Source organism: Nerophis lumbriciformis, linkage group LG18 (assembly GCF_033978685.3).
Source record: "Nerophis lumbriciformis linkage group LG18, RoL_Nlum_v2.1, whole genome shotgun sequence".
NCBI lineage: Eukaryota > Metazoa > Chordata > Actinopteri > Syngnathiformes > Syngnathidae > Nerophis > Nerophis lumbriciformis.
In genome coordinates this window covers 24702741-24723933 of record NC_084565.2, presented here as the reverse complement: position 1 = coordinate 24723933, position 21193 = coordinate 24702741, and the positions used below count along the sequence as shown (strand labels likewise).

At 39.6% G+C, this 21193-nt stretch overlaps 1 protein-coding gene across 1 annotated transcript in view; it reads right to left on the bottom strand.

Annotated features, from left to right (window-relative positions):
* fgf22 (fibroblast growth factor 22) overlaps positions 1-18453 on the bottom strand; it is a 141521-nt gene extending 123068 nt beyond the window's left edge. Inside the window, exon 1 of the mRNA XM_061977887.1 lies at positions 17654-18453. Coding sequence (XP_061833871.1) covers positions 17654-18005 — 352 coding nt within the window. The 5' untranslated portion in view covers positions 18006-18453. The remainder of the gene's footprint in view (positions 1-17653) is intronic.
* Positions 18454-21193: the final 2740 nt, after the last annotated feature.

Here is a 21193-nt window from a genome sequence, read left to right as displayed (position 1 = left end):
GGTAGGATGTTCTCATTGTCACAATTATTGTACCATTGTCCCTCCACCCATACAGTCTGGTCTGTCGTGGGAGATTATCTAATTTCACCTATTTGGGTTCAAAATATTTTTTGCAAACCAGTAATTATAGTCTGCAAATGATTTGTTGTTGTTGAGTGTCGGTGTTGTCTAGAGCTCGGCAGAGTAACCGTGTAATACTCTTCCATATCAGTAGGTGGCAGCTGGTAGCTAAATGCTTTGTAGATTTCGGAAACAGCGGGAGGCAGCGTGCAGGTAAAAAGGTGTCTAATGCTTAAACCAAAAATAAACAAAAGGTGAGTGCCCCTAAGAAAAGGCATTGAAGCTTAGGGAAGGCTATGCAGAAGCAAACTAAAACTGAACTGGCTACAAAGTAAACAAAAACAGAATGCTGGACGACAGCAAAGACTTACTGTGAAGCAAAGACGGCATCCACAATGTACATCCGAACATGACATGACAATCAACAATGTCCCCACAAAGAAGGATAAAAACAACTGAAATATTCTTGATTGCTAAAACAAAGTAGATGCGGGAAATATCGCTCAAAGAAAGACATGAAACTGCTACAGGAAAATACCAAAAAAAAAGAGAAAAAGCCAACAAAATAGGAGCGCAAGACAAGAACTAAAACACTACACCAGTGGTTCTTAACCTTGTTGGAGGTACCGAACCCCACCAGTTTCATATGCGCATTCACCGAACCTTTCTTTAGTGAAAAATAAAATGTTTTGTTTTTTTTCAAATTCAAGACAAAGTTATATGTTTTTGGTAACACTTTAGTATGGGGAACATATTCTAAGTAACAAAGACTTAATTTAGAGTTATTTGGTTAGGGTTTGGGTTAGGGTTAGAGGGTTAGGGTCAGGGTTAGAAGGTTAGGGTTATAATAAGGCCATGCCGAATAAGGCATTAATAAGTACTTAATAATGACTAGTTAAAAGCCAATATGTTACTAATTTGCATGCTAATAAGCAACTAATTAATGGTGAATATGTTCCCCATACTAAAGTGTTACCATGTTTTTTTACTGGTGCATAAAATGAACCGTACATGAACAGCACCTTGTTCAAACAACACAACCAACACAGTGCATAAACTCACAACAAACTACACACCTGCAAACCAGTCAGCTGTTGCCGTATCCGTAATACGCCGATAAGGAGAAGTTTGTATTTACACGATGAGTCGGGTGTGTCTTGACCTCCGCCGAACCCCTGAGGCCGACTCACCGAACCCCTAGGGTTCCATCGAACCCAGGTTAAGAACCAATGCACTACACACAGGAAAACAGCAAAAAACTCCAAATAAGTCACGGCGTGACGTGACAGGTGGTGACAGTACACCTACTTTGAGACAAGAGCTACATTGATGCATGCTTGGTTATGGTTTAAAGTCATATTCAGCAATTGCGACAACGACTTTTTACTGTCAACTGAGTTTCGTTTTTTTAATGATTTCTGCTGATGGTGTGCCTTCGGATTTTTTCAACGCCAAAAATGCGCCTTGGCTCAAAAAAGGTTGAAAAACACTGATCTAGATTGTCGACGCAGAAACCCGAAGCCGTAATGTTTGTGTGCATTTGAGTGCATGCTTGTGTACACTCGTGCATGTGTGCACAGGTATAGCAGGAGCATCCCACTCAGGGTACTTTGAAGATGTAATCGATACTCTTCGGACCTCCCCAGTTCTGACCAGGCTTACGAAAAGATGCATCAACCCGAACCTGACGGCTCATTCGTCATAATCAGTAACTCAAGACACTTGCTGTTTAGTGTTGTTTTTTCATTGTTTTCAATCACTTCTGACAATCCCGTACCACTCCCCCTTGGTCCAAAGCCACTTTCCCTCCACCGTGGCCTCTTCCCTCAGCTGCTCCATGCCACTGTTCCACCGGGATTGATACAATATTTTCCAGCCCTCAATTAACGCAGCACTTGTTGACTAATTCCAACTGTTTTTGCACCTGAGAGAGAGACGGAGCCTGGAAAAACTGAGTGGGGTGGAGGTGAAGTCGACAGGATCGAGCCTACTGGGCCAGGCGGGAGGAGACGGGGGGAGAGAGGAACGGCCAGTTAGTTAGCGCTAGTCTGGTATCCGATTCACCCATCTGGTCATTAAATATGCACGACCTCCCACTCTAATCTATAGCCGCCGTATCAGTATCAAGAAATTGTGCGGGTCAAGAGGCTTTAAGTCTGATTGAAAGCCTCGACAAACGACATTGTGGGCATTGCAAAGCGGGACCACGAGCAAGCTTTTTTGAATGCTGTTTTGGTTCGAGAGAGAGAAGAAAAAAAAAAAGGTTCTTTCCACCAACGGAAATGAGAGGATGATGACAAAAGTGCACAAGGACGTAGGGGGGAGTGAGCATGAGTGACAAGAGGCTGGAAACGCTTATAGGCACCGTGGCGATTTTATCATAACCACTTAGGTATTTGCTATTGATTATAAACGCTGACAACATAGATGCTTGGATTCTTTTTCTGTTATCTTTGTATGGACTAGTGTTGTCCCGATACCAATATTTTGCTACTGGTGCCAAAATTATTTCGATACTTTCCGATACTTTTTTAAATAAAGGGCACCACAAAAAATGTTTTAACAAAAAATCTTAGGGTACATTAAACATATGTTTATTATTGCAAGTTTGTCTTTAAATAAAATAGTGAACATACAAGACAACTTGTCTTTTAGTAGTAAGTAAGCAAACCAAGGCTCCTATTTAGCTGCTGACATATGCAGTAATATATTGTGTCATTTATCATTCTATTATTTTATCAAAATTATTAAGGACAAGTGGTAGAAAATGAATTATTAATCTACTTGTTAATATTTGCTTACTTTCTCTTTTAACATGTTCTGTCTACACTTCTGTTAAAATGTAATAATCACTTATTCTTCTGTTGTTTGGATGCTTTACATTAGTTTTGGATGATACCACAAATGTGGGTATCAATCCGATACCAAGTAGTTACAGGATCATACATTGGTCATATTCAAAGACCTCATGTGTCCAGGGACGTATTTCCTGAGTTTATAAACATAATATAAATTAAAAAAAAACAAAAGAAGATGTTGCGATGCCAAAAAATATTGATGTAATCACAGTAGTATCGACTAGATACGCTCCTGTACTTGGTATCATTACAGTGGATGTTAGGTGTAGATCCACCAATGGCGTTTGTTTATATTGTGACGCCGGTGAGCTACGGTGTGTAGTGAAGCATGTTTAGCTATCCCTCGTCCTGCAGGGATGATACTTGTAAAAAACGTACTTTATTTGTCGCCATGGAGACAAGGATTAGTGATTTAGAAGTAGCTAAAACACTGCAGACTGGGGCTGGACTTTAGCCGCTAGCTAGCTAGCCATATCTTAAAGCACCTCTTCCTGAGGGCGTTTCAGTGTTATAACTTCACTTTTATCGTTAGTTTTTAAGCCAAAATTCCTCCGTTCTCCCTTTTCTGTCTACACATTGTGTCTGCTTATAGGTACTCCGTGATTGTGTGCTGCCGAACATGCTCCTCTGCTCGTAAACCAGCAATGACACAACGTAACAACGAAGGGGGCAGCTACTTTTTAGAGGCGGTATAGTAACGATTAATATGATTAATTAGTATCGCGGTACTATACCAATACCGGTATACCGTACAACCCTAGTATGGATGGCCAGCAGCTTGTTGCTAGGCAGACTCTATAGGGCTCAATTATAGCTTCTCTGTAGGCCAAAACTAAATTAGCATTTGCCAGTCATAGCCAGGAACCGGAGCAAAAAGTCGGACACACTAAACAAATTAGTAGAACAATATAAGTATCCTACAAGTTACACAAATAAAAACTTAGCGGTGTATTGAAGGATTTTTGTTAATGCTCTAACTTTAACACTGATTTATTTAAAGGGGAACATTATCACCAGACCTATGTAAGCGTCAATATATACCTTGATGTTGCAGAAAAAAGACCATATATTTTTTTAACCGATTTCCGAACTCTAAATGGGTGAATTTTGGCGAATTAAACGCCTTTCTATTATTCGCTCTCGGAGCGATGACGTCACAACGTGACGTCACATCGGGAAGCAATCCGCCATTTTCTCAAACACATTACAAACACCGAGTCAAATCAGCTCTGTTATTTTCCGTTTTTTCAACTGTTTTCCGTACCTTGGAGACATCATGCCTCGTCGGTGTGTTGTCGGAGGGTGTAACAACACGAACAGGGACGGATTCAAGTTGCACCAGTGGCCCAAAGATGCGAAAGTGGCAAGAAATTGGACGTTTGTTCCGCACACTTTGCCGACGAAAGCTATGCTACGACAGAGATGGCAAGAATGTGTGGATATCCTGCGACACTCAAAGAAGATGCATTTCTAACGATAAAGTCAAAGAAATCTGCCGCCAGACCCCCATTGAATCTGCCGGAGTGTGTGAGCAATTCAGGGACAAAGGACCTCGGTAGCACGGCAAGCAATGGCGGCAGTTTGTTCCCGCAGACGAGCGAGCTAAACCCCTTGGATGTCTAGGCTCACAACGTCCCTTATGCCAGCGAAGATGATCAAGAGAAGAATATCGACCCTAGTTTCCCTGGCCTGCTGACATCAACTCCAAAACTGGACAGATCAGCTTTCAGTAAAAGAGCGCGGATGAGGGTATGTCTACAGAATATATTAATTGATGACAATTGGGCTGTCTGCACTCTCAAAGTGCATGTTGTTACCAAATGTATTTCATATGCTGTAAACCTAGTTCATAGTTGTTAGTTTCCTTTAATGCCAAACAAACACATACCAATCGTTGGTTAGAAGGCGATCGCCGAATTCGTCCCCGCTTTTTCCGTGTCGCTGGCTGTCGTGTCGTTTTCGTCGGTTTCGCTTGCATACGGTTCAAACCGATATGGCTCAATAGCTTCAGTTCCTTCTTCAATTTCGTTTTCGCTACCTGCCTCCACACTACAACCATCCGTTTCAATACATGCGTAATCTGTTGAATCGCTTAAACCGCTGAAATCCGAGTCTGAATCCGGGGTAATGTCGCTATAGCTTGCTGTTCTATGCGCCATGTTTGTTTGTATTGGCATCACTGTGTGACGTCACAGGAAAATGGACGGGTGTATATAACGATGGTTAAAATCAGGCACTTTGAAGCTTTTTTTAGGGATATTGCGTGATGGGTAAAATTTTGAAAAAACTTCCAAAAATAAAATAAGCCACTGGGAACTGATTTTTAATGGTTTTAACCCTTCTGAAATTGTGATAATGTTCCCCTTTAAACAACAGTGGAGCTGGGCAGCAGACTTCATAGGGCTCAACCATAACTGCCCTATAAACCTATTCAACTCGCAGCTTAGGGGCCAAATCTGAGGATGGGGGTCAAGGGGGTATTATTCCGACCCGAGTTCAGTTCAAAACTTGTGAGACAAACACTTTTGCAGAAAATTCGCAAAACCACTGGAGTCTTCCTGTTGTATAGAGGAACTTGGACCACTGTAAACACATTGGCAGATCCTTGCATTGACATTATAACCTTGCTGGCAAACATAGAACACTGGGGTCCAAACTTGTGATTTACATAACTGAGGCGTTCTTCAAGGCACCTCTTTAAGTCCTCTCCACATTTTCATGTGTGATTTATGTAACTACTGTGTTGCTGTAGCTTATTTAGCAGTCAGTAGTCATTTGTTCAACTTTTTTATTTATTATATTAGTAGTGTTACATTTTAGGTCCTCTCTTTTTCATGATTTGGGCAATTCAACTGGAGAATGCTGCTTCTCCGTAAGATACAAAATAAGAATAATAGTAAAGGGAAAAATCTGGCCCCCACAATCCTTGGCTTTCTCGAAATCTGGTCCCTAAAACAATTTAGCTGAATATCCCTGTACTAGGCCGTGTAAATGCCAAATGAAAGGTTGAGGGTCTCGAGCCCTTGGACATGTCTGGGAACAAGAAGTCAAACTTATATATATATTAACATATTTAGTAGTGTATTATTGATTAAAAGAAATGTGTACTCCAAAAAGCAGTATGTATACTTTATTTGTCGTTATTTATGTTTTTTGAATAAATGATGTGATAATGTTCACCAGTCAACTCATTGGTGTTAATTTTCAATCTATCAAGATAAAAAAAAATTAGGTAACACTTTAGTATGGGGAACACATATTCACTATTAATTAGTTGCTTAATAACATGCAAATTAGTAACATATTGGCTCTTAATTACCGTATTTTTCGGACTATAAGTTTCAGTTTTTTTCATAGTTTGGCCGGGCTCCAGTGCGACTTATGTTTTTTTCCTTTTTTAATATGCATTTTCGGCAGGTGTGACTTATACTCCGGTGCGACTTATACTCCGAAAAATATGGTAGTCATTATTAAGTATTATTATTATTCTGCATGACCTTATTATACAACCAGTAAGCCATTAACTAAGAGTCTTCCCTCCAGTCTTACCTCAGAATTATTTATTATTAGTAACCCTAACTCTAACCCTTATATGTTCCACTAGTGTCCAAATAACTCTAAATTAAGTCTTTGTTACTTTAATAAGCAACTAATTATTGGTGAATATGTTCCCCATACTAAAGTGTTACCAAAAATTATATCAAAAACAAATTACAGTATGTTATTTATGTAGTTTGATTATTTTATTTGACTGACGTACTAACATTATCTGGTTTATTTTGTACGTATGTAGCATCATCTACAAAGATACAAATAATTGCTATTGTGACATCCAGTGGACACGTTTAGAACAGCAGTTTCTTTAAAAATTTCAGGTTAATTTTTATACTTAGCAAACTCATCCCGCGGGCCGGATAGAACCTTTTCGCGGGCCTGATCCGGCCCTCGGGCCGTACGTTTGACACCCCTGCTATAAAGTAAAAATGTCGTGGATCTGGTTGGGCACTGCCCCTAATGCTAGCTCCCTGACATTTCGCTAACACTGTTTGGTCATAATAATGCTTTGAAATAATAGCAACATGTCTTACTAGCAATTAATAATAGACTAAAAAACTCCTTTGTCCCACATGCCATTAGACTGTACAACTCCTCTCTGGGGGTGAGGGGGGGGGGGGGGTACGAGGATGACAGGGGATGCAAAACAATAACAGTGCAATACTTTTTCATAACATGGTCACTACTGCCTAGTTTCTCTTGTTATATTCTTATTTTACTGTTATATTTGTATTCTCATTGTTGCTTTTTATTTTAATTCTTATTGTAATATTTTTCTATTTTGTTTCCATTTATACCCCCATTATTTACTTTTTCAATTCGATCTCAATTCTGTACACTGCTGCTGGAATTTTAATTTTCCTGAGAGAATTCTCCTGAAGGAATCAATAAAGTACTATCTATCTATCCATCTATTATTTCAAGCTATGACTCACATCCACCTTAGCATTGTTATTTAACAACATTACAATACAGATAAGCTCCGTTATGGTTTAGTGCCTACATATATTGTTTTGGCTTGGTTATCAGCTAACACACGCAATTGACCCGCTCGTACTTGCCGTTTGCCCTTTGCTGCAATAACGCATGCATTTGACCATTGAGCGTGTAATAAAACATTAACAAGTTTAATTATTATCTTTTCTCTGTCTTATTCACCGCAGTGGCATGGAAGCCCTAGCTGCAAGAACAATCCCAGTTATTTGTCACTTTTTAAATTGTGTAATAATTTATGAAATAGACCAGAAAAGGACTAAATGTACTGACTGAATGTTTTACTGACAAAACGGTGATTATCGTAACAGTTTACAGCACGTTAACCTGTAGGTGTTGTACAACTGTTACACAGAACTTTCCTCCAGAAGGTCTTATCTTTGTCCATGTGATGTCAGATGAAACAAACATTTTGCTGTTTGGACATAATACACAGCAATATGTTTGGAGGAAAAAAGGTGAGCCCTTTAATCCCAGGAACACCATGCCTACCGCCAAGCATGGTGGTGGTAGTATTATGCTCTGGGCCTGTTTTGCTGCCAATGGAACTGGTGCTTTAAATGGGACAATGAAAAAGGAGGATTACCTCCAAATTCTTCAGGACAACCTAATATCATCAGCCCGGAGGTTGGGTCTTGGGCGCAGAATGAAGGTTTTAGAATGGCCTTCCCAAAGTCCTGACTTAAACGTGTGGACAATGCTAGAGAAACAAGTCCATGTCAGAAAACCAACAAATTTAGCTGAACTGCACCAATTTTGTCAAAAATGCAACCAGAAACTTGTGGATGGCTACCAAAAGCGCCTTATTGCAGTGAAACTTGCCAAGGAACATGTAACCAAATATTAACATTGCTGTATGTATACTTTTGACCCAGCAGATTTGGTCACATTTTCAGTAGACTCATAATAAATTCATAAAAGAAGCAAACTTCATGAATGTTTTTTGTGACCAACAAGTATGTGCTCCAATCACTCTATCACAAAAAATAAGAGTTGTAGAAATGATTGGAAACTCAAGACAGCCATGACATTATGTTCTTTACAAGTGTATGTACACTTTTGATCGCAACCGTATTATTCTTTCAGGATTGTTGAATTGTCTGCATAGTTCTTAAATTTGGTCATTTAGAAGCTTCAACATTATAGTAGTCAACTAGGGATGGATACTTTTCACATTTGAGTCAATAGGTGCCGATTCCTGTTACCTGGGAATTGCTACCGGTACTCAACCGTATCAATTTTCAGTCCAGTTGTGTGTATTCAAATATGTTAATACTTATTTTTCTTTAACATTTAACATCGAACTGTCTTGTCCATTTGGTTATGTTTTCTTGCACTTCTGTATTTCATTTGCAAGTACCGTATTTTTTGGAGTATAAGTCGCACCGGAGTATAAGTCGCACCTGCCGAAAATGTATAATAAAGAAGGAAAAAAACATATATAAGTCACACTGGAGCCCGGCCAAACTTTGAAAAAAACTGCGACTTATAGTCCGAAAAATACTGTACTGTACTGTATTATATAGTGGTTGCAATTCCAAGACGTAGATGGCAGTAGTGCATTGACTACAGTGTGTTGCCTTAGCCAGGAAGTAGTCTTTGCCATTAAAGGGGAACTGCACTTTTTTTTTTTTTTTGCCTATCGTTAACAATCATTTTCAAATTCAGAGGGGTTAAAATCGCCATGTATAATCGCTAATGCTAATCTTTAGCGCGTCAATGAAAAATCCAATGTAGATTTGCATCGAGCTAGTGCATTTTGGGAAGCGGAGCCTCACTGTACTTTCGAGTGACTTCTTCTTGCTTTGTTGGAATGGAAAATGTTAACATTAACTAGTGGCAGTCCGGCTGTTTTCACCGAGACGTGATATCAGAAAAATGTTACCGTTTGATTTTACGATAATCGGTCCTCAGCAGTTGTGAAGGACATCAGTCAGTACCTATAAAAGTACCAAATTTGGTACCTAGCCCTACTGTCAATTCACCCGTTTTCCACAGCAAATCCAAACATTTTTTTTTTGCCTTGATTCCCTAGGCGTTGAGGGGATCCGGTTTGGTGGCTGCAGGATTAGGTCTCTGCTTTTTGCAGATGATGTGGTCCTGATGGCTTCATCTGGCCAGGATCTTCAGCTCTCGCTGGATCGGTTCGCAGCCGAGTGTGAAGCGACTGGGATGAGAATCAGCACCTCCAAGTCCGAGTCCATGGTTCTCGCCCGGAAAAGGGTGGAGTGCCATCTCCGGTTTGGGGAGGAGACCTTGCCCCAGGTGGAGGAATTCAAGTACCTTGGAGTCTTGTTCACGAGTGAGGGAAGAGCGGATCGTGAGATCGACAGGCGGATCGGTGCGGCATCTTCAGTAATGTGAACGCTGTATCGATCCGTTGTGGTGAAGAAGGAGCTAAGCCGGAAGGCAAAGCTCTCAATTTACCGGTCGATCTACGTTCCCATCCTCACCTATGGTCATGAGCTTTGGGTTATGACCGAAAGGACAAGATCACGGGTACAAGCGGCCGAAATGAGTTTCCTCCGCCGGGTGGCGGGGCTCTCCCTTAGAGATAGGGTGAGAAGCTCTGTCATCCGGGGGGAGCTCAAAGTAAAGCCGCATCGAGAGGAGCCAGATGAGGTGGTTCGGGCATCTGGTCAGGATGCCACCCGATCGCCTCCCTCGGGAGGTGTTTAGGGCACGTCCGACCGGTAGGAGGCCACGGGGAAGACCCAGGACACGTTGGGAAGACTATGTCTCCCGGCTGGCCTGGGAACGCCTCGGGATCCCCCGGGAAGAGCTGGACGAAGTGGCTGGGGAGAGGGAAGTCTGGGCTTCCCTGCTTAGGCTGCTGCCCCCGCGACCCGACCTCGGATAAGCGGAAGAAGATGGATGATGGATGGATTCCCGGCGTTCTCCTGTTCTTGTATGTTTCCCGTATTTAACTTTCCATTAAAAAAATAATCTCTCTCAACCGGAGATGCACAGCTTCCGGTCCCCTCTATAAACATCACCCTAACCACGGTGACGCAGGGCCAAAGGCTCTTGACAGCCCAACGATTTGCATGTCACATAAATTTGTGAAAATATCTTAAAATGGCAGGGTCCTTATACTTATCAAAAAAAAGAGAAGTGTCTGACACACTCAAAATTTTAGTAAAATCTTCAACACAGTTTTCAGTGTAAGAAATATGAAGTGAAGGTACAAAGATGAAGAAGGGGTTTGATATTGGGTTGTTTATATTACAGAAGAGTGTGGGGCTGCCCATTGAGGCAGTGGTGCTGCTGTGGTGGCATGATTTCCATGATCACTCGTGGTAATGGTGTGGCTATGTATGTGTGTAGTGTACATATGTATGTATATATCTATAATTTATGTATATACAAGTTCATTACGTTTGTACATAGAGTGAACAGGTAGTTCTAGCTCAGAGTAATTTATGATTTAAAGAAAAGGGGTGGGATTAAATAAGTGTAAACTTCTTCTCACTCCTTTTCAAATATGTGAAAAAAAGAAAAAAGAAAAAGAAAGTCCAATGCTCATTTCTTTCGTTTTTTATTCTCCATTGTTTTCATTTTGTTATCATGGCTGTTAAGGCTGTAGCACTGTATTGGATCAGGCTTGCTCTTGTTTTTATGCATATTTGAAATAAAACCATCTATCTATCTATCTATCTATCTATCTAAAAGTGAATTATATTTATATAGTGCTTTTTCCTCAAGTGACTCAAAGCGCTTTACATTGTGAAACCCACCTTTTTTTTTCTTAAAGAGAATACGGAGAGCAGTGAGAAATAGGACACTGCAACAAAGTGGAAATGTGGACATGTATGTCCACATTTCCACATCTCCAAATAAAAATCTGGTCGACCAGGTGCTAGAAATAATCAATTGAAAAGCCTCAATAGCTAATACACTGCAAAAACTAAAATCTAAGTAAGGTTAAATATCTCAAATAAGGGTGATATTTGCTTATTTTCTGTCTGATAAGATAATTATTTTCACTAAGCAGATTTTATGTTAGTCTTTTACTTGTTTTAAGGGTTTTGGTCCTAAATGATCTCAGTCAGGTATTACAGCTTGTTGCTGAGATTTTATGACCTATATTGAGTAAAACATGCTTGAAACTAGAATATCAACTGTTGCAAAGCTGTGTCATCAACACTCACAAGTAGAGATGTCCGATAATATCGGCCGATAAATGCTTTAAAATGTAATATCGGAAATTATCGGAAATTATATTTTTTATTATCGGTATCATTTTTTTATTTTTTTTATTTTTTTTTATTTAAATCAACATGAAAAACACAACATACACTTACAATTAGTGCACCAACCCAAAAAACATTCCTCCCCCATCCACACTCATTCACACAAAAGGGTTGTTTCTTTCTGTTATTAATATTCTGGTTCCTACATTATATATCAATATATATCAATACAGTCTGCAAGGGATACAGTCCGTAAGCACACATGATTGTGCGTGCTGCTGGTCCACTAATAGTACTAACCTTTAACAGTTAATTTTACTCATTTTCATTAATTACTAGTTTCTATGTAACTGTTTTTATATTGTTTTACTTTCTTTTTTATTCAAGAAAATGTTTTAAATTTTTTTATCTTATTTTATTTTATAAAAAAATTTTAAAAGTACCTTATCTTCACCATACCTGGTTGTCCAAATTAGGCATAATAATGTGTTAATTCCACGACTGTATATATCGGTTGATATCGGTATCGGTTGATATCGATATCGGTAATTAAAGAGTTGGACAATATCGGAATATCGGATATCGGCAAAAAGCCATTATTGGATATCCCTACTCACAAGTATAAAACTGCTTTTTTAAAGTAATAATTTCTTACTTCAAGCATGAAAAAATCATGATTTTGACACAATTGTGTCTCATAATTAAAACAGATGACAGCCAAATGGACTTTGCTGTTTTATTTTCAATGAAACAATAGAACATACGTACTCATATAGTAGTACAGTTGTTATTAGTGAGAATATACTTATTATAAGGTATTTTTGGGTTCATTGAGGTTAGCTAATTTTACTTGTTTTGGAAAGTCTTGACAAGCCAAATGTTCTTGTTCTATTGGCAGATAATTTTGCTTAGTTCAAATAAATTACCTCTAATTTTTGTATTTTTTATTCTTGTTTTTGAACACTGACTTTTTGCAGTGTAGAACCTTAAGTGACGAGTAAGTACCATGCATATTATTAAAAAAGCGCTTATAATCAATCAATCAATCGATCAATTGGTGACTTCAACTGAGTGTCTGTTATATGCATTTTTCTGTATCTTTAGCACATTTAAATAGTCATATTGAAGTCAAGAATATGCAGTAAATATGATCATTGCTATCATGATTTATTCATTGGAGTTTAGAGTTCTTGGTGCCGAAACCTAGGAACAAACCAAGGATGTTGGGAAATATTATTGGACACACTATGTCAGTGTGTCCAATAAAAACGCTTATTGTAGAAACTTTAATATAATTTTCGCGCTCCTGTCCAATAATCTGAGTTTGCGACACCCGTGCTTATAAAGATGTCACTTTACGTAACTCAATGCAATAAATCTAATGAATAACTCAACATAGCAATTATCATATTAACTGCATATTCCTAACATATATGTGAGTATTTAAATGTTTATATATATATATATATATATATATATATATATATATATATATATATATATATATATATATATATATATATATATATATATATATATATATATATATATATATATATATATACGTTAGGTCAGGAAAAAACACAGAGGCTATTTCATCCCTACAAGCCTGTTTCGCAGGTTTCATTGCTCTTCAGGGGATTTTATAAAAAACCCAAATGTCAATTCACCCGTTTTTCACTGCAAATTTTGTTATAACATTTTATCAAATCCCCTGAAGAGCAGTGAAACCTGCGAAACAGGCTTGTCGGGATGAAATAGCCTCTGTGTTTTTTCTTGACCTAACGTATATTCCGCTCTACTCCGGTATTGAGCACCGTATAACGGATAAACCGCAGAAACCTCGACTATATGTGTGTGTGTGTGTATGTATATATATATATATATATATATATATATATATATATATATATATATATATATATATATATGTTTCGCAGGATGGGCAGCACGGTGGAAGAGGGTTTAGTGCGTTTGCCTCACAATATGAAGGTCCTGGGTTCGATCCTGCGCTCGGGATCTTTCTGTGTGGAGTTTGCATGTCCTCCCCGTGACTGCGTGGGTTCCCTCCGGGTACTCCGGCTTCCTCCCACCTCCAAAGACATGCACCTGGGTATAGGTTGATTGGCAACACTAAATTGGCCCTAGTGTGTGAATGTGAGTGTGAATGTTGTCTGTCTATCTGTGTTGGCCCTGCGATGAGGTGGCGACTTGTCCAGGGTGTACACCGCCTTCCGCCCGATTGTAGCTGAGATAGGCTCCAGCACCCCCCCACGAAAGGGATAAGCGGTAGAAAATGAATGGATGGATGGATGTTTCGCAGGTTTCACTGCTCTTCAGGGGATTTTATAAAATCCCTGCTGTCAATTCACCCGTTTTCTACTGCAAAGTTTTTCATAAAATTTAATAAAATCCCCTGAAGAGCAGTGAAACCTATGAAACAGGCTTGTCGGGATGAAATTATTTTTTTCCTGACCTAACGTATATTCCGCTCTACTCCGGTATTGAGCACCGTATAACGGATAAACCACAGAAATCTCGACTATATGTGTTTATATATATATGTTTTGCAGGATGGGCAGCACGGTGAAAGAGGAGTTAGTGCGTCTGCCTCACAATACAAAGGTCCTGGGTTCGATCCTCCGCTCTGGATCTTTCTGTGTGGAGTATACAGTATTGAGCACTGTATAACGGATAAACCACAGAAACCTCGACTCTATATATGTATATATATATATATATATATATATATATATATATATATATATATATATATATATATATATATATGTGTGTGTGTGTATATATATATATATATATATATATATATATATATATATATGTGTATATATATGTGTGTGTATATATATATATATATATATATATATATATATATATATATATATATGTGTGTATATATATATACATATATATATATACATTTTGTTGTACCATCATGAGTCGCCTCAACTTGACTTAGTCACAGGGTTGGATCATGGTTGTGAAAGTACTTACAGGTGCCTCCTTTTGGACGGGTTAGCAAATGTCACTCACACGTTGGAACAGTGGCAACAACTTTAACACAACAGCTGCTGCCTTCCCCATCAACCTCGGTAGCCATGTGGAAAAACTCTGACTCAACCACACTCGTGTCAACAACAAAAAAAAAAGCTATTAACAAATACATAAATATTACAGTCAGAGGCATGACTGTGGGCCCGCCTGTCAGTCAGAGGCAGACGGACGTGGGGGCGAGGTCAGCTCATGAGTCAGCTCCTCTGACCTGGTCAAATGTCTGAAAGACATCCATTGACGGACACAATGAGGTGCGGCCGCTGCACTTCTCAGGTGTCCTCCTGACCGCGAGCACACAACCAAACTGTCTGGCCGTCGCTGGTTCTCTTGCATACAAGTTTGTGTCACATATAAAAGCCGCAAAGTTTGTTTTTTGAGGACTATTAGGCATTTTAAAAGAGATAATTAAGAGTGCAAGGAGCAGTCAGAGAAAATACTTAAGCCTATGCAGTAGGGTTGTACGGTATACCGGTATTAGTATAGTACATTGCTGGTTTACGAGCAGAGGAGCATGTTCGGCAGCGCACAATCACGGAGTACTTATAAGCAGACACAATGTGTGTAGACGGAAAAGGGAGAACGGACGCATTTTGGCTTAAAAACTAACAATAAAGGTGACGTTATAACACTGAAACGCCCTCAGGAAGAGGTGCTATAAGACATGGCTAAAGTTCAGCCGCAGTCTGCAGTGTTTTAGCTCCTTCTAAATCACTAATCCTCACCTGCATGGCGACAAATAAAGTAAGTGGTAACACTTAAGTATGGGGAACATATTCACCATTAATTAGTTGCTTATTAACATGCAAATTAGTAACATATTGGCTCTTAATTAGTCATTATTAAGTACTTATTGATGCCTTATTTTGAATGGCCTTATTATACAACCACCCTAACCAAATAACTCTAATCTAAGTCTTTGTTACTTACAATATGTTCCCCTATACTAAAGTGTTACCAAGTAAGTTTCTTACAAGTATCATCCCTGCGGGACGAGGAATAGCTAAACATGCTTCACTACACACCGTAGCTCACCGGAGTCAAAATGTAAACAAATGCCATTGGTGGATCTACATCTAACATCCACTGTAATGATATCAAGTACAGGAGCTATGATTACGTCGATATTTTTTGGCATCACATCTTCTTTCGTTTAAAAAAAAATTGATGTTAAGTAGGGATGTCCGATAATGGCTTTTTGCCGATATTCCGATATTGTCCAACTCTTTAATTACCGATATCAACCGATACCAACCGATATATACAGTCGTGGAATTAACACATTATTATGCCTAATTTGGACAACCAGGTATGGTGAAGATAAGGTACTTAAAAAAATTTAAAAAAATAAGATAAATAAATTAAAAACATTTTCTTGAATAAAAAAGAAAGTAAAACAATATAAAAACAGTTACATAGAAATTAGTAATTAATGAAAATGAGTAAAATTAACTGTTAAAGGTTAGTACTATTAGTGGACCAGCAGCACGCAAAATCATGTGTGCTTATGGACTGTATCCCTTGCAGACTGTATTGATACTATTACTATTATGTTGGATCCACTATGGACTGGACTCTCACAATATTATGTCAGACCCACTCGACATCCATTGCATTCGGTCTCCCCTAGAGGGGGGGGTTACCCACATATGCGGTCCTCTCCAAGGTTTCTCATAGTCATTCACATCGACGTCCCACTGGGGTGAGTTTTTCCTTGCCCTTATGTGGGCTCTGTACCAAGGATGTCGTTGTGGCTTGTGCAGCCCTTTGAGACACTTGTGATTTAGGGCTATATAAATAAACATTGATTGATTGATATATATTGATATATAATGTAGGAACCAGAATATTAATAACAGAAAGAAACAACCCTTTTGTGTGAATGAGTGAGGGAGGTTTTTTGGGTTGGTGCACTAATTGTAAGTGTATCTTGTGTTTTTTATGTTGATTTAATTAAAAAAAAAACAGAAAAAACTATACAATAATTTAAAAAAACGATGCCGATAATTTCCGATATTACATTTTAACGCATTTATCGACATCTCTAATGTTAAGGAAATTTGTCCCTGGACACATGAGGACTTTGAATATGACCAATGTATGATCCTCTAACTACTTGGTATCGGATTGATACCCAAATTTGTGGTATCATCCAAAACTAATGTAAAGTATCAGACAACAGAAGAATAAGTGATTAATACATTTTAACAGAAGTGTCGATAGAACATGTTAAAAGAGAAAGTAAGCAGATACTAACAGTAAATGAACAAGTAGATTAATAATTCATTTTCTACCACTTGTCATTAATATTTTTGACAAACTAATAGAACGGAAAATGCGGCATATGTCAGCAGACTAAATTAGGAGCCTTTGTTTGCTTACGTAATAATAAAAAATAAGTTGTCTTGTATGTTCACTATTTTATTTAAGGACAAACTTGCAATAAGAAACATATGTTTAATTTACCGTAAGATTTTTTGTTAAAATAAGCCAAAAATAAAAAAAATTGTGGTACCCTTTATCTAGAAAAGTACCAAAATATATGGTATCGGGACAACACTACTATGCAGTGTCTCTATTGAAACAACAGCATCATTAAAGAATGCTCGCCTCAACATCCCCGTGGAAGGCAGACAACCCACTCATGACAGTCCACCTGCTACTTACAATGGATGCACTTTCTTCACAGCTTGGACGAGTGAATCCCCGGTGTCTGTTTTTGTTTTCCGCGCCCGACGAGAAGAAGAAAAAAAAAAGTCGTCCGTCCCGTGAGGAGTCTAAATCCGCACCGGGGCGACTTACCTAGCAACGCACGTCTGGTGCTCTAAACACAACACATGAAGCTGCAGGATATCCCTTGTTAAGGGCAATAAACGATAAGCAGATAGGAAAGTCCAACCATAAAAACAAAACGTCACTTACTGTCTGCGTAGTTTTTCCGCCGCGTGCCGTCCACCTTGCCCGTTTTGTCAATGCACAGGAAGAACTTGTTGGCCGAGTAAAGCCGCCGCAGCCTCACGTCGCCCTCGAGGTGGTTGTAACTGCGGGTGTGCCTCTCCAAAGTCCACGAGCAGTTCACGCCGCCCGCCACCACCTGGAGGGGTTCGTGGCCCAACCTGGGGGGGCAGGCCCCGGATGCGACGCCTGCAGCCGCCAGGAGTACGGCCATGCATGTCAGGCAGAGGGAGGCCGCGCTGGGCGGCGGAGGTCGTCGTCGCCTGCGAGCATCTTCAGGAGGATGGAGGTGAGCTCGGGATGGCGTCCATCTGCACATGGTGGGTCACACTCCCGAGGTGCACCTTATTGTGCAAGCTGTAGGCATGCTGATGATGGGGGAGACGTCCCAGCAGAAGGATGGATGGCGAGGAGATGGGTTGTTGTTTTTTTGCGTCCTACTGCAACAAGCTTGTCAAAGTTCCTCCAGAGGTCATCTCCTGGCTTTTCACATTGTTAAAAAGTTGCTCCTCGGAATGAAGTCCGCCTTCCCGTTCCAAAGATAAAAGTCCGGCAGGTTGAAGGATGATGCTTGTGTGTTGGTGTTTATATATGGGTGAAAATGTGTGTAAATGTGTGTGCATGTGTGTGTGTGTGCACCTTGCGATGCTCTGCTCTTTCCAGATGGAGAGGAACAAGGTGCCTGTCTGAGCTGCTGACCCGTGGCTGGGAGGGAGTTGAATGAGGGTTGATGACTGACTGACTGTGTGTGCGTGTGTGTTAGTGTGTGTTACCAAGAGAGGGAGCGGGAGGCAGACAGCTGTGTGTGTGTGTGTGTGTGTGTGTGTGTGTGTGTGTGTGTGTGTGCGTGTGCGTGTGCGTGTGTGTGTGTGTGTGTGTGTGTGTGTGTGTGTGTGTGTGTGTGTGTGTGTGTGTGTGTGTGTGTGTGTGTGTGTGTGTGCGCGTGTGTCAGAGTGAGCGGCGGCGCGGGCGAGTGTGTATGTCAGCTCGCTCGCACGGGGCAGTGAAGCAGCAAGCCGACGGCCTCACGCTCTTCTGGCTTCGTGTGCAGCCAGCCAGGCACTCTACTCCTCAGTGGGAGCACCGTCTGACCCAACCCAGCATTTTATTCTGGGCAGGGCTACCGGCAGGCAGCATCCGAGGGAGGTGGGATGGTGGTGGGGTGGGGTAGGGTTGAGAGGAGAGGGCTGGTCAGTGGTGGAGGCGGGGCCTCCAAACTCATTCATAACCATGGAGTCTCAGAAACATTTGATTATTTAAGTTTTCATTTACACACAGTTAGCAGAAATACAATACAATACAAATCAAATGTTGCTTTTTCCCCACACCCTCCAAAATTTTTTTATATATATATATATGTATATGTATATATATGTATACCGTATGTATATATATGTATATATATATATATATATATATATATATATATACTGTCCATATGTATACCGTATTTTCCGGACCATAAGGCGCACTTTAAAGAATTTCTCAAAACTCGACAGTGCGCCTTATAACCCGGTGCGCCTAATGTACGGAATAATTCTGGTTTTGCTTACCGACCTCGAAGCAATTTTATTTGGTACGTGATAAGTGCGACCAGTAGATGGCCGTAAAACATTTATTGTTTTTTGGGGGTTTTTTTCAATTTTTTTTATTCGGTCATTGGTGGAGCTAAGGATAATATTTGAATATTGCTGTTAATATTGTTGTGCAGCACTTTGGAAACATTTTGTTGTTTAAATGTGCTATAAATATAGTGGATTGATTGGATTGAAACATAAGAAATATGTGTAGACTGCACTATGATGGCAATATGACTCAAGTAAACAACATCAACATCTTATATGTTCCATTGAAGAACATTACACACGGTGATCAAAATCTATCAAAATGTTTTAATACGACTTTGGTAAGCGCACTTAAAAATGTTCTCAAAACTCGACAGTGTGCCTTATAACCCAGTGCGCCTAATGTACGGAATAATTCTGCTTTTGCTTACCGGCCTCGAAGCAATGTTATTTGGTACGTGTTAAGTGTGACCAGGAGATGGCAGTCAAACATAAGAGATACATGTAGACTGCACTGTGATGGCAATATGACTCAAGTAAACAACACCAACATTTTATATGTTCCATTGAAAATATAGAACATTACACACAGCGCTCAAAAGTCTATTAAAATGTTTTAGTACGACTTTGGTAAGCGCACTTAAAAAAAATTCTCAAAACTCAACAGTGCGCCTTATATCCCGGGGGGCGTAATGTACGGAATAATTCTGGTTTTGCTTACCCACCTCGAAGCAATTTTATTTGGTACATGATGTAAGTGTGACCAGTAGATGGCAGTCAAACATAAGAGATACGTGTAGACTGCACTGTGATGGAAATATGACTCAGGTAAACAACACCAACATTTTATATGTTCCATTAAAAATATACACTACACACAGCGCTCAAAATTCTATTAAAATGTTTTTGTACGACTTTGGTAAGCGCACTTAAAAAAAATTCTCAAAACTCAACAGTGCGCCTTATAACCCGGTGCGCCTAATGTACGGAATAATTCTGGTTTTGCCTACCGACCTCGAAGCAATTTTATTTGGTACATGATGTAAGTGTGACCAGTAGATGGCAGTCAAACATAAGAGATACGTGTAGACTGCACTGTTTTGATTGATTGAAACTTTTATTAGTAGATTGCACAGTACAGTACATATTCCGTACAATTGACCACTAAATGGTAACACCCGAATAAGTTTTTCAACTTGTTTAAGTCGGTCCACGTTAATTAATTCATGGTAATGTGATGGCAAAATGACTCAAATAAACAACACCAACATTTTATATGTTCCATTGAAAATATAGAACATTACACACGGCACTCAAAAGTCTATTAAAATGTTTTAGTACGACTTTGGTAAGCGCACTTAAAAAATGTTCTCAAAACTCGACAGTGCGCCTTATAACCCGGTGCGCCAAATGTACGGAATAGTTCTGGTTTTGCTTACCGACCTCGAAGCTATTTTATTTGGTACATGATATAAGTGTGACCCGTAGATGGCAGTCACACATAAGAGATACGTGTAGACTGCACTGTGATGGCAATATGACTCAGGTAAACAACACCAACATTTTATATGTTCCATTGAAAATATAAAACATTACACACGGCGCTCAAAAGTCTATTAAAATGTTTTGGTACGACTTTGGTAAGCGCACTTAAAAAATGTTCTCAAAACTCGACAGTTCGCCTTATAACTCGGTGCGCCAAATGTACGGAATAATTCTGGTATTGCTTACGGACCTCGAAGCAATTGTAGCAGATGTAGCCATGAACTGTAGTTTCAGACACTGGTTTTCTGAAGTGTTCCTGAGCCCATGTGGTGATATCCTTTACGCCATCATGATTATTAGCACGATTATTCATTCATTCATTACATGTGTGTAACGACACACGTGCAAACCTGATAGCGCACACAAAGCTGATCTACTAAGCTCGTGCCCAGAGGAT